General features: G+C 34.0%; 1 protein-coding gene across 3 annotated transcripts; it reads left to right on the forward strand.

Annotated features, from left to right (window-relative positions):
* The first annotated feature begins 1,671 nt into the window (after positions 1-1,671).
* LOC115715284 (aspartyl protease family protein 1) lies at positions 1,672-5,828 on the forward strand. 3 transcript variants are annotated; one of them, XM_030644132.2, is made up of 10 exons: positions 1,678-2,296; positions 2,417-2,552; positions 2,949-3,181; positions 3,302-3,526; positions 3,914-4,049; positions 4,137-4,210; positions 4,309-4,408; positions 4,506-4,563; positions 5,145-5,216; positions 5,299-5,828. In XM_030644132.2, the coding sequence occupies exons 1-10, from the start codon at positions 1,968-1,970 to the stop codon at positions 5,568-5,570; spliced, it is 1,635 nt and encodes a 544-aa protein (XP_030499992.2). In that variant the 5' UTR covers positions 1,678-1,967; the 3' UTR covers positions 5,571-5,828. The 3 variants fall into 3 exon arrangements, with proteins under 3 accessions (XP_030499991.2, XP_030499992.2, XP_030499993.2); XM_030644131.2 differs by having other exon boundaries at positions 1,672-2,296; positions 3,914-4,210; XM_030644133.2 differs by having other exon boundaries at positions 2,158-2,296; positions 2,407-2,552; positions 3,914-4,210.
* The last annotated feature ends 8,895 nt before the right edge of the window (positions 5,829-14,723 follow it).

Here is a 14,723-nt window from a genome sequence, read left to right on the forward strand (position 1 = left end):
CTCTCAAACTGAAAAAAAAAAACCAGAGGTCCGACCGATTATCTTAATATATATATATAATCGTGGGATCTGATTGCTTGAGGAAAACAAAGAGACACTGGTCCGATGGTCGGACCACATGGTCCGACGGGTCGGACCCATTGGACCATGTGGTCCGAGCCATCGGACCTCCGGTTTTTTTTTTTTTTTTTTTTTTTTTTTCAGTTTGAGAGAGAGGAAGAGAGAGAGTGGGTCCGAGAGAAGTGGCTGGGTCGTGCGTGGTTCGGACGGTGGTCGTGCGTAGTTGGGGTGGTGGGTAGTCGTCGGTGGCCGGGCGTGGTGGTCGGGATGAGGCAGCCATGGGAGAGAGAGGTTCGGGAGGCAGCCATGGATGATTTCAGTTTTTGATTTTTTTCAAATGGGAGGAGTATTTGTGGGATATTAGGAATGTGGTCATATATTACCAATATTATTAAGTATGTATTTATGGAAAAAAATTTAAAATTTTCTAAGTATAGAAAATCAAATTTCCCCTTTAAAATTAGCCACGTGAATGAATTCTCGAATTGACAAACAAAAGAAGTAAAGCTTGCTGCTAAAGTCGCTAAAGGTTCAAATTTGATTTGAAGGGATTTCGAATCTAACTAGTGAAGAGATTCATTTAGCTTATTCAAGGGGATCTTGAGTGTTAGAATCAAAGGATTCAGGTGTTCGAAGAGATTTTGATACTCAAGGAGATTTTGAGTGTTGGAATCGAGAGATTCAAGTTTAAATTTATAATCGTTTGAGGGGAGGCAATGTAGTGTTTTACTTGAGGGGAGGATTGTTGGGTGTATAAATAAGTAGGGAATCTTGTGAGCTTTGAATTGTTTGTTACATGAATATTAAACATTAATTTTGTTTTACAAAAGTCAAATCATAAATTATGATAAGAGAATATTAATTACTTAATAGTATAAGATTTAGATTAATTTTCTTATCAATCAGTCGATCTAGATCTTGAAAACAACAATACTTTAAAATAACACGACTATATAATCAAATGATAATACCTCATACTTAGCCTTATTGGGAACATTGTATAGCGAATACAGCCCCTAAAAATCAGTGTTATTAAATATACTTAAGAGCTATGAAAATGAAAGTAGAGTTTTATATTTTATTATTGTTGGTCTAATTATATTCTTTTGGTAATATTTAATTATTTGAATAATATTTATATTTTGAATTTATCAAATATAAATTAATTTTATAAAATAATAAAAAAAAGTATTTTTGACTAAAATCATATTAAAAAATTTAATAAAAACGTAAGAAGCTACTAGCTCATTCTCACTCTCAACTTTAACTAAGGAATGTGTTTAGAGAGCATAGTTAAAGTTAAAGATGCTCATAAAAATCTTATTACAATTTCTTAATTAATTTATGTATTTACAAATACGTATTAGAATATTTTTTTTTCAAGGTGTTTGTTATTTGTTACAACATCATTCCTGTAAAATTTTAAAATTTTTTGAATAGTTTATAGTGTTAAAAATAAGTTTGAAATTTTTTTGAATACGTGTGTGATTAGAATATAAAAAATTTTATTTTCAGTAAAATAAATTATTTATAATTTTAACATGTAATTATAAATCTAAAAATTGATTAATTATAAAAAAAAAAAAAGAGAGAATGTAAATAGTACTCCTTTATAAGCTTTACAAAAACAATTTTAATTTGGATTAGAAAAAGAAAAGAAAAGAGTATGGATTAAAGAAGAAAAAAACCGCCAATATAACTTCCCTAACTGTCACAGACTGAAGGAAGTGGGACCCCAAAAAGAAGAAGACCCAAAAGTTTCAGTGAAAGAAAGAAAATACACTTCAGAAAATCACTCCACTCTCTCTCTTACTCTCTTTCTCCTTGGTTCTCTGCAACTCCAAGATCTAGTGTAGTGCAAGTGAAAGAGTGTTCTTTCCATGCCAAGATTTCCTTAAAAGAGAAAAATGCCATTGCCATTGTTTCCTTTAGGGACCAAAACCGTCATCGTTTTTTCCTTCTTGGTTTTGATCTGGGGTTTCCGGAGTTGCCATGGCCGCATCTTCAGCTTCAAGATGCACCATCGATTCTCAGAACCCGTCAAGAAGTGGTCAGAGACTTCCGGTGCCGGTAAGCTCTCTCCACCTCAAAATTTGCCGGAGAAGGGAAGCTACGAGTACTACGCCGCATTGGCCCACCGCGATCGCCTCCTCCGTGGCCGGAAGCTCTCCGAAATCGATGCGCCGCTTGCCTTCTCCGAAGGAAACTCAACCTTTAGGCTCAGCAATTTGGGATTGTATGTTTCTTATCTTTTCGTTTTTGTTCCATTTTTTCTGTTTCTGTTTGGGTTCTTGAAATCAGGGTTTCTAAAATTTCTTTTTTTATTTTCTTGAAATGTGTTTGGAGATTAACGTAGTCTGCATTATACGACGGTCAAGTTGGGTACTCCGGGAATGATGTTCATGGTGGCTCTAGATACTGGAAGTGACCTATTTTGGGTGCCCTGTGACTGTAACCGATGTGCTCCTACTGATGGCACAACTTTTTCCTCTGTATGCTTTCTGATTATTTTAACTCCTTATTCATTTCTTTATTGAAAATATAATATTTTATCTAATGCTAAAATGATATTACCAGTGCTTTTTCTTAATATTAATCTTCTGCTCAATGGTATTGGAGGGTTTTTTATTCTGTAATTATTACTACTTCAAAAGAGAAGACTGTGTCCAATTCTAGATTGTGAACATTGACTAAATTTATCGGTTGGAGTGTCATTTCTTATAGAAAAAGGTGTTACAAAGTGAAAGTGAAACTTTTGGAATCTTCAACGCATTCATATGTGTGAATGATTTTGCACATTCATCCTTACATGCTATAGTTAGTGCTGCATTCAAATACTTTCTGTGGCCGCTTCATTAACTGTGTATAGTTATGCTTCATTGTTCCAGGATTTTCAGTCTAATATGTATGACCCCAAAGGCTCTTCAACAAGCAAAAAGGTTACTTGCAACAATACTATGTGTGCCCGTCGGAATCGTTGCCTTGAATTAGGCAGTTGCCCTTACATGGTCTCTTATGTCTCAGCAGAAACATCTACTTCTGGAGTATTGATAGAGGATGTCCTGCACTTGAAAAGGGAGGATAAATATCAGGAACTTGTTGAGGCATACGTCACTTTTGGGTGAGTTCCATTTCATCTTGTTTATTCGTTATAAATGAAATTTTTGTTAAACTTGATTGGTATTGTTCATTTCACAATTTAAACGTCTATAGATGATTATGTATCATGAATTATACGCAGTTGTGGACAGGTTCAAAGCGGTTCATTCCTTGATGTTGCAGCTCCCAATGGTTTATTTGGGCTTGGAATGGAGAAGATATCAGTACCTAGCATTTTATCGAGGGAAGGGTTTATAGCAAATTCTTTTTCCATGTGTTTTGGACAAGATGGGGTTGGAAGAATTAGTTTTGGTGACAAGGGCAGTCTCGATCAGGAAGAGACCCCATTTAATTTGAACCCATCACAGTAAGTGGTAAATTCTCTTGTACTTGATGCTGATAATTATTTAAGTTGGAATATTAAATTTGGGCATTGTAGAAGATTTCCATGGCATTGTTTTTTTTTTTATTGATCAATGAAAAAGAATTCATTAATCAGCAAACAAGCCAAAAGGCTACACCAAACAGGCAACAAAAACCGCCTGGACAAAGCCTACTCAACAGACATTAGGCGATTAACTAATCTGAAATTACAAGCATTTGTTTCCTTACTATATATACTATACAGCCTATACTTTATAACTCTTTGAATCTCATGCACTATGCTATTTACAGATGCTGAATAACCTTCAAACACACAAATTTTCCATTGCATTGTTATTTATGTAATATTCTTGTTTTTTTTTTCTGGCAGTCCAACATACAATATCAGTGTTACCCAAATTCGAGTTGGAACAACTTTATTTGATGTGGATTTGGCAGCTCTTTTTGATTCAGGGACCTCGTTCACATATTTGGTTGACCCAGCCTATACAAAGCTTGCAGAAAGTGTAAGAAAAACAGTGAAATGCATGCTCACCATTTATGGTTTTGTAATTTTGCTCTCACACTTGCATTCCATTCATATTCTTTTGCAGTTTCATTCACAGGTTCATGATACACGACGTCCATCAGACTCAAGGATTCCTTTTGAATATTGTTATGATATGAGGTTTGTCATCATTTTGAGTACGCACATACATTTATGCGTATTTCCTTTCAAAAAAAGTTTACCTCCAAATCTAATTCTTTCTGGATGGTGATGGGCAGTGTTGATGTGAATTCTAGTTTGATTCCTACTCTGCGCTTAACTATGAAAGGTGGAAGTCAATTTGCTGTCGTTGATCCCATCATTGTCATCTCCACTCAGGTAAGTTTTATTCCTGTCTCTTTCCCTCTTAGTTGTTGAATTTTTATATATTCGCTACATCCTTTAAGTACTAATCCTTCTTGCACCTGATTTGCAGAATGAAATTGTATATTGCCTGGCAGTTGTCAAGAGTGCAGAACTGAATATAATTGGACGTAAGTCTTTTAACATTGTAATTGGCAGGATTTTCTGTTGAGCGATTGCATATGCTCTAGTTGATTATAATGAATCAATATAATGGCAAATATGCACATTGGTGATGCTAGTAGTATATTGGAACTCCTAAGTTACTTTTGAAGAGCAGGATAGGAATTGACAATTTTTCTCATGTGTGTATGCTATGAAATTAAAGAATATATTACAAGTTAATTCAAGTATACAACTGTCAAACTAATCCATCTAGAATGAGATAGTTTAATCTCATTGAGGAACTTAGGATAATTATTATATATAGATCATCTTCTCATAATTTAGTCTTGGCAAATGATCAATTAAATCAGTCTTTTTAATTCCAGTCCATTGTTATCATATCCACAACAACAAATGAGACATCCCTGTTATTGTCTAGGCCTTAACAACCATGTGATGACTTTTACCTTTCTTATTTCACTGGGTGAATATACACTTTCATTATTTATTTATTTTTGGTGGGGGGTTACAAATACAATGATATCAGTTTTGATGGGCCAGTTTTCTTTGTTATATTACTTATGCTACCATAACTAACTTTTGACAGAGAACTTCATGACTGGCTATCGAGTGGTGTTTGATAGAGAGAAACTCATCTTGGGCTGGAAGAAATTCGATTGTAGGTGTTCATTTCATTTATGAATACTTTCATTTTTCTTATCTTTCTCTTACACCTTACTGAATTGGGTGCTGTAATGCAGGTTATGATGTTGATGACTATACTAATTTCTCTGAAAATCCCAATTCTACCAATGTGCCTCCTGCTGTTGCTGCAGGACTAAGCAATAATTCTACCCCAAAATCTACAAAGGAGATTAACAAGAACAAGAGTAATCAGACTTCAAGTGCATGTACATCTTATCCTCACCATACAACTCCCGTGAATTGCTTTAGAGTTCTCATCTTATTCTCTCTCATACTCTTTACATTGTCAGACTTTGCAGGCCAATTTTTAGCCCTTCATGTCTTATAGTCCTAGGTTTTCTCTTTCTTACCATTATGTCTACAATTTAAACCATACACCACAGGACAGGATAAGAAAATACTAATAGTAGTTCAGCTCATTCCCACTATCTTCTTAAGCTTAGTCATTTACCACAACAGCCACAGGCAATGACAGTTCATTATTATTGTGTATTGTCATATTCTCAGAGATGACAGAGCTTTTCTGTGATTTTTTATATCAGAAAGGAATGATATAAATATATATGTTGATAGATTGTTTCTTTAATAATGTCCATTACTTGACATTATATCTTAGTTCAGGTAATCAAATTTCAAAACCATTTTGTATGAAGTTGACCCTAGATTTCAGCATCCTTGTCTCTCTGACATTATCATTTACTTGGTTTAAACTACAAAGAATGTATACATGGCATTAATCAATCATCATACTAGTGACCAAATCGTCTGTGAGTCTATCTCTGCAAAGAAAAAAGAAGAAGAAGAAAAGAAGAAAAGAATAGAAATAAATATATATAAACGAGCTGTGTTATTGTAAGTTCCAGTTGACATAAAATACACTATCTTTGTATGTTATTTGATTTTGACTTGGTCACAAGTCAGTCTACTCTATCTTGCCCCAAAGTCGTTTTGCTTTGTTGTCTAGTGTATTTAAAGGGAAAGAGAGATTAAGGAATTTATGGTTGAGCAATTGGAGCTTATTCTAGACGTGTTTAACAGTATACATCAGTAGTTTAAGTTTTGCCCAATTCTAAAGTCTCTCAAGAAATGCCAAAAGGAAGATTTCAACTCTCATGGTTCCATTAATTTTATAGGAGTGTTATTGTCAACTTAATTAATTTCTGTGCTTGAAAACACAATGAAATATTTTTATGAGTGTTATTGATTATCTTGACAAATTTAATACAATTATGAAAGTAGATTAAGTACCTTAATTGGCTAAATTTTGAATTCTTGCTGTAACTTTGGAGGACAACGCACACGATTGTTTCAATCAGTTTCTAGAAGCATCGATATCCACATGGGAAATATTGGTGGATCTATTTCTCACTCACTTTCAGGCGACAATGACTTATAAACTGACTTACACGACTTTGGCAAATATTAAATAAGAACAAGGGGAGACCTTACAAGAGTATTTTAAATGTTTTAATGTTGAGGTAACAAAGGTAGAGAAGGCCCTTGGGTCTTTGCTGGTTTGCATGATCATAGTAGGGGTATTGTCAAGAGTAGACTTCTAGAAGGAATTACAAGCGCGACATCTCGAGACGTTGGTGGAATTCTTTGCCATGGCAGAGCCCCACAAAAGAATTGAGAACTCATTGGCAAGACTTGAGAAAGCTAAGGAAAAGCACTGATCTTCGGTGCCTAGGGCACAGTCAAGGAGTTCGTGACGAAAAAGCTCAAGAGGACGCAACCCTAGGTGTAGTCCAACAAGACATCAAAACCCAAAACTAGCAAAGTCCCCAACGAGAAAAGAAAGTTCTCCAAAGTATAAGGGAGGCCCACGCTTCATCAATTATACAGAACTAAGTGTGCCTCACGATCACATACATGTTATTGAAGAGTATAAGGGTGTCCTCGGAAAGCCACCTCTAATCAGGGGCAATCGAAAGAAAAAGGGACCCCCAAAATACTATAAGTATCACAAGAATATTAGCCATACTACTTTGGAGTGTTGGTATTTCCAGGATGAAATCGAAGAGTTGATTTGCCTAGGGCATTTCGACCAATATAAGAAGGACAGTGAGGCGAATCCCCACGCAAATAGAGTTGACCAAGAAAAAGAAGCGAGTGGCTCTAAGGCTCCTTACAATATCTTGATTGTCATTGGAGGATCCCATGTTGGCGAGGACTCGAAGAAGGCTCAAGATTGATATGCAAAGGAAGCCAAGGAGAAACTGCTGACCAACGTGAACAACTTGAGTGACAGACCAGCAAAGTTGTTTAAAAAAGAGTGTGATGATATCACTTTCATGGAGAGTGATGCGAGATGGGTGAACCACCCCCACACAGATACACTAGTAGTAGTTGCAAATATTGGGACGATAATGTACACATCATTCTAGTGGATAATGGTAGTATCGTCGACCTTTTGAATCTCCATGCATTCATATAGATGGGACTACATGAGAAAGATTTAAAACCAGTTGCCTCAAACATCTACGAGTTCACTGGAGACACAATTGAGTTGAAAGGAATGATCAAGTTGCTTATAATGCTTAGTGAAGCACACGTGACAGCGATGGCAAACTTCATAGTGATTGATCAACATTCAACATACAATGCGATAATAAACCACCCAATCTTGAAGGAAATGAAGATCGTGACATCAATCTACCACCTCACAATGAAGTTTCCTACACCCTTAGGTGTAGGTTCAGTGAAAGGAGTCCATTCTGACTCACTAGAATGTTACAACATTGCAGTTAAGATCGCATAAAAGAATAAGTCATGTAATATGATTTACATGCTTGAGGCACCAACGCCATGATACGAGTCATTCAGAATCAAGGAAGTTCCTCATGTGGAAAAGCCAGACCTGGACCCCAGAGTCCTCGATTACACAAACACAGCATAAGCTACTGAAGAAACAATTGAGGTGCTTATTGATCCCACTGATGTTTCAAAAGTTTTAAAAGTTGGATCTAAACTAACCATACATCAGTGAGAAAGGTTGATTACCTTCCTCAACTAGAATCTAGATGTTTTCACATGGAAACACTAAGATATGGTCGGAATACTGCCTGAGATCATGTATCACCGGCTAAATTGATCCTGATGTGCGAGGAGTACGACAAAAGCGTCAGAAAATAGACCCCGCGAGGTACTAAGCGCTCAAAGAAGAATTTGACTGCCTGATCCAATGTGAATTTATCAAAGAATCATTTTACTCAAACTAGTTAGCTAATCCTGACTTAGTCCCAAAGCCTAATGGCTTTTGGCGCACTTGTGTTGATTTTATAGACTTAAATAAAGCTTGTTCAAAAGATAACTTTCTATTACCAAGTAATGAACAACTCGTTGATCCAACTGCATGTCATGAGCTACTTAGCTTCATGGATGCATATTCGGGATATAACTAAATCCTGATGTATGAGCCAGACCATGAACACACCTCCTTGATCACAGACTGAGGTTTGTACTACTATAAAGTTATGTTATTTGGTCTGATAAACACAGGTGCAACATATTAGCGATTAGTTAACATGATGTTTGTAGATCTTTTAGGGAAGACCATGGAAGTATATATTGATGACATGCTCATCAAGTTTCAATACGCGAACGACCATGTCACTCATCTGGATTCAATGTTCAAAATTTTAAGCCAATATAAGATGCGACTCAATCCACTCAAATGCATCTTTGGCATGAGTTTTGGGAATTTTTTTAGTTTCATGGTAAATCATCAAGGCATAAAAGCCAATCCCGCAAAAATAAAAGCCTTAGTAGAGATTCGATCTCCTACTAAGCCTAAAGGAGTTCAGAGCCTCACTGGTAAAATTGTTGCTTTAAACTATTTTGTTTCACGATCCTCTAATGAATGCAAAGATTTTTTTTTTTCAGATTTTATAAGGTAATAAGAAATTCCAATAGACTGATAAATGTGAAGAGGCTTTTTAGGCTTTAAAAATGCAGCTGGGGCACCCCAATACTCTCTAAGCCACTACCTGGAGAGATAATGTTCATGTACCTTGCGGTATTTGATTATGCAATCAGCTCAGTGCTCATTCGCGAAGACCAAGGAAGACAACATCTTGTCTATTATGTGAGCAAGCATTTGCTTGATGCCAAATCATGTTACCCACAAGTGGAATGATTAGCCTTTGCACTCATCGTAGCTTCTCGAAAGTTGTGACCTTATTTCTAAGCTCATACAATCGAGTAATTAACTAATTATCCTCTCCCAAAAGTAGTGGCCAAGCCTGATACATCTAGATTCCTTCTTAAACAGTCAATTGAGCTCAATCATTTTGATATCCAGTACAAATTGCGATTCGTAATAAAAGGCTAATCCCTTACCGACTTTATCCTTAAGTTTCCTTGTGAACATGTAGCAACAAACTCAGAAGAGTGTCTTGACCCAGACTTCCTTGAGGATACAGGATGGACTCTATATGTTGATGGAGCCTAGAACAGTGAAGAATCAGGGGGATGAATCATGTTAATTAGTCTAAAAAAATTTAAAGTTCACGCGGCTCTAAGGTTTGGATTTAATGCTTCTAACAATGAGGTTAAGTATGAAGCCTTAATTGCAAGATTAAACTTGCACTTTAAATGAAGGTTGAGTATCTTGAAGCTTTCAATGGTTCATAAATTGTTGTTTGCCAATTCAATGGAGAGTATCTAGCCTGAGGTGGCCATCTTACCAAATACCTTGTTTACACTTATAGGTTGTTGTCCAAGTTCAAAAAGATTGTGGTTAGCTGAATACCTCGTACTAACATCTCATACAGATGCCTTAGCCCGATTGGCCTTAACTCGTGAGGCCAATTTACTCAATGTAATTCTTGTTGACATACTCGATAAACCAACCATTGATCCAGAAGAAATTATGTAGATAAACGAAGACAACTAGGTTACATGAATGACCCCTATCGTTGCATATCTAAAAACTGGGAAGCTTTCAGAAGACAAGAATGAAGCCAAGAGATTATAGTATCGAGCGACTCGATATGTTATTTATAATGAAAAACTCTACCGCAAACGTTTTAATCAACCCCTTCTAAAGTGCATTAATAGTAGCAAATGCGACTACATTTTTTGAGAACTACATGGAGGTATATGCAGTAATCATACTAGTAGAAATTCTTTGGCCCAAAAAATTATACAATAAGGATATTATTAGCCAACGCTTCGTGCAGATGCAATCAACTTTGCCAAGAGTTGTGACAAATGCTAGCGTATTGCATCATATGTCCATTGCCCGCCAAGTAACATGAACTCTATCATTAGTTCGTGGCCATTCACAGTTTAAGGAATATATCTGATCGGAGAATTTTCCAAAGGCAAGGGAGGGGTCAAGTATGTAGGTGTCAGACTCATTCGTTGAGATCATGACATGCGGTGTTTGGAGACCGAAGGTCATTTAATCCAACAGTTATCCAAGTCACACCTGCACAAACCCCGAAGGGTCTAGTGACGTGGCACTTTGGAAAGATAGGAATAATAAATGCAATCATCCTTTTAAAATTCTCGACAAGACAACCAAAAATCATCGCGATGTTACAATACAACTAGCTTGTCCCTTAAAAATATAGTTTTGTTGTTGACAAATAGATGTCATTGCAAAACTAGGGGCAAGTGTTATAGTACACTTTTTTTGTCTTGAAATATGAGTATAGTCTTGTGAGAAGTGGACACGTGGACTCAATTCTCGATGGAAAAGGATGACGTGTCAATATAATGGCTTTCCTAGAGCCAACCTCGCATGACTCAAACTTGCGAAAAGATGCGATCGGGACAAGTGTCTAGTCGCATAATTATGTTTGGCAAGAGAAGTTAATATTGATCGCGCATATCGATTATGTGTGACGAATAAGTATATCTCTCTCGCGACAAGTAAATGCAGATTCTTTACATAAGTGTGATCTGAATGACTAATGTGTTCGATGACTCGTCACAGACTCGCATGTTCTAAGTTGTCGACGCGCGAAAAACCTGAGTATGCGATCAAAGATGACCACAGACATTCATAAATTACAAACTCAATGGTCTATTAGACAAGCTACGACTTAGTAGGTCATACATGTTGTTGCAATTAAGACAAAAACGGATAAAATTGTTCTTACATTTACTCTTGGAATGTTTTTGTTAATTTAATTCTTTGTAATAATGGTCCTATCTGATCGGTTATATAATTTTAAAAGATAGTTACTTTCTATATAAAGAGGTGATCCAAATCAAATAAAAAAATCTAAAAAACAATTACCAACAGTGGACTAAGCAGACCAAATTTTTGTAATTATTGTTCTAGCTTTTGTCTATTTCGTAGCCCAAATTTTGAGTACTTGCAATTCTAAGGAAGTACTCACAGAACTGCTGGTGAGTGTTCTTAATTTGCTCAAATACTCGCATTATTTAATGTTGTCTAAATTCTTCCGACAACACTAATATTAAATTATATTTTTAATTATTAAAATAAAATTGTTTTTAATAAACTTATAATATATTGTATACTTATATAGTTTTATACTGTACCAAACATAATATAATACTAAGAAAATTAAGTTTAACTTTAGCAAAAAATTAAATTAAATTCAATCTCCTCCAATTCAATCATATCTAATATATTTCAAGCGAGTCCAATTATATGTAAAAATCGAGGAGGAAATTACACTGTATACCATTTTTATATTAACCTCTTTTATTTTTACCCTCTTTTTTGAAGTATCATTTTTACCTCTTTTTTAAACATTGTACCAATTTTGCCCCTGTCACTTCAAGATACTCTCCATGTGACTCTCTTATGTCAGGGTATTTTAGGTACAATACATATAAAAAGAGGTATGTTTCAAATAAATATAAAATTAGAGGTAAATTTGATTAATTGATTAGTATTTTTCAACTTACCCCAAAATCGAGGCCTAATAGTGGCTGGCTATAGCCTCTTAGGGCATCTCGAATGGGGAAACCTAAATTTGGTGTTAAATCAACACCAAAAAACTACTATTTCAACATTATTTTTTTTTCAATTCCAACAACACTAAAAATTACACCAAATTTTATATTCTTTATTATTTCATTATTTTATTAATATAATAAGAATATTTTAATATTAAATATATATAATAATTTAATTTTTTTTCTTAAAAGTATTATTTAATTATTAAAAAAAAATAGCGTGGTCTACAGTGTCCCATTAAATTTGGTGGGACACTGTAGACAAAGCTATTTATGAATATAACTTTAGAGTCTCATTGGAGTAAATATAGTGTGAAACTACACTATATTTGATGTTTTAGAGTTGGGTTGGAAATGGCCTTAAGATCCATATTCAAATTAAAGGCACCAACTAATTTCTTCCACGATTTTTCATGAAAAACAAAATTTCAAACTTCAAATCTCATTAAAAACAAAAGAGGAAGTTATGGATGCGAAAGTCTTTATAGAAAAGACATGGCTGGAATAGTCAAATTGTTGATATAAGGCATGGAAAAAGGACTTATTAATCTGTAATTTTGTATTATCAATTATCATCCAATTTTCAAGTTTGACCAATTTCATACGAAAGCAATCAACAGGACTAGTGGAACAGTCAAAGCTTTCTTATTTCTACATTCTACTACCCCAAAATGTGGCACCAAATTAATGCATATTCTCATTTTACACGTTTCATGGTCTATGGAAAAAGACACAGATCAGGTCAAATATATAAGATGGTGTACCATTGCTTATTTGGCTAAATTATGTGCAATGGTATTGCTTTGCTTGATCTCTCACAATGATTTAAACCAAAACTTTCACCCTATTTATTTTTCAAAACATCATCTAAAACAAAGCCAAAATGGGCAACTACAGAATATTTATTTTTCGAAGCTTCACATATTGGGGTGAACCTAAAATAAAGTTGAAGTGGAACCATTACATATTTATATTATGTCAAGACTTTAAAATTTTAATAAAATTATAACATTAGATATAATAAAATATATTTAAGTATATTAAAGTGATTTTAATGAAATTTTATATTTTCACCTTACACTTTGTTGCTATATAGTTTAATTCCCATCAATAATATTTTAATTTCTTTTTTATTTTTTGTTAAACAAAAAAATTGAAAGTGTAGAGTGTTAAACTTGTGTGACCTCCTTAAATTTTAAAGAAATATTTACTGCTATATCAAACAATCTTAATTAATATTATTTGACTTAGAAAAGTATTTGTATAAATGCTCAAAAAATAATTTAGACCTAAATACTAAATAGATAGAAATTGGGTGGGTAATGAGCGAAGAATGCACCTCCCATTCATGTCCTCGCTCCCTATTTATGTCCCTCATCTCTGCATCTGCCTCGCTTAATCTCTAATGAGTTTCGGGTTGGGGAATTCCTATTGGATATGGAAACTCTTGTGTATCCATAAAGATTATAAAAATGATAGTAATAAAATAACACAATGTAATTAAAAATGAAAATAAAAAGAGTTTTCGAATTTAAAATAATCATTCTATCTAATTTGTACTTTATATTCTTTATAAATTGTAAAAGACATATAAGCTAGAAACATAATCAACTAAATATGTTGATGTTAAATTTGTAAGTACGTACTAACAAATTAAATAAGATATTGACAATCGAAATTGATAAGTAGAACATTATATTATTATAACAGTAATATGAAGATAGTTGACAATCATCAACTTTGTACCCAATAATTTAATATGATTATACGAATAAATATTTAGAAAATTATTTGGAATTTATGTATTGGGATTGGGTATGGGGTGAGTAGTATTACCTCTGATCCCGCCCCAAAATTGCTTCGGGTATATAAAATTATCCCTTACCCCTACCCCATAACCCACCAAAGTGGGTATTTCTCGCCCAATTCGGGGTGGATGCCCATCCCCGCAGATCAAAATTCTATCTCCTAATCGCTCCAACTAGTTACACTTAGCTTCACTCCTATTGGCATAACCAACATACTATCAGTTTCCATCACGTCATTGCAACTCCAATAATAAATACTAAATTTAGTGTTAAATCAACACAAAAATAATAGAATTCTAACACTAAATTGATTTCTATTCCAATCACAATACTAAAAATTACACTAAAACTATATTATTTTATTAAATTATAAATAAACACAAATAATAATACATACACAAAAAGTTTAATTATAAATATGTTATTTAAATATTAAAAATTAATAAAAAAGATTTGGTGTAGACGTGTAGTATATAGTGTCACACTAATATTAGTGGGATACTATAGACAATAGAGGTGTACGTTGGTCTGTTTACGTTACTTTTTATTCAACCCAACATAATTTAAGTTTTTTGAGTAAACTTATTTTTTTTTATTAATTTAATATTTTTATTTCAATTTTTCATAATTTTTTTATTAATATTTTCAAAATTAATAAAATATTATAATTTTTGAAATTATTAATTTTTTTAAATAAAATGGGGCAAATTTTGTATTAGTTAAAGTTTAAA

Source organism: Cannabis sativa, chromosome 4, assembly GCF_029168945.1.
Source record: "Cannabis sativa cultivar Pink pepper isolate KNU-18-1 chromosome 4, ASM2916894v1, whole genome shotgun sequence".
NCBI lineage: Eukaryota > Viridiplantae > Streptophyta > Magnoliopsida > Rosales > Cannabaceae > Cannabis > Cannabis sativa.

Bases quoted from the DNA above. Each gene is read 5' to 3' on its own strand.
- LOC115715284 (XM_030644131.2), top strand. From the start codon at position 1,968: ATGCCATTGCCATTGTTTCCTTTAGGGACCAAAACCGTCATCGTTTTT. The intron at 2,297-2,416 runs GTATGTTTCTTA...AGATTAACGTAG, and splicing joins AGGCTCAGCAATTTGGGATT to TCTGCATTATACGACGGTCA. The intron at 4,211-4,308 runs GTTTGTCATCAT...GGTGATGGGCAG, and splicing joins GAATATTGTTATGATATGAG to TGTTGATGTGAATTCTAGTT.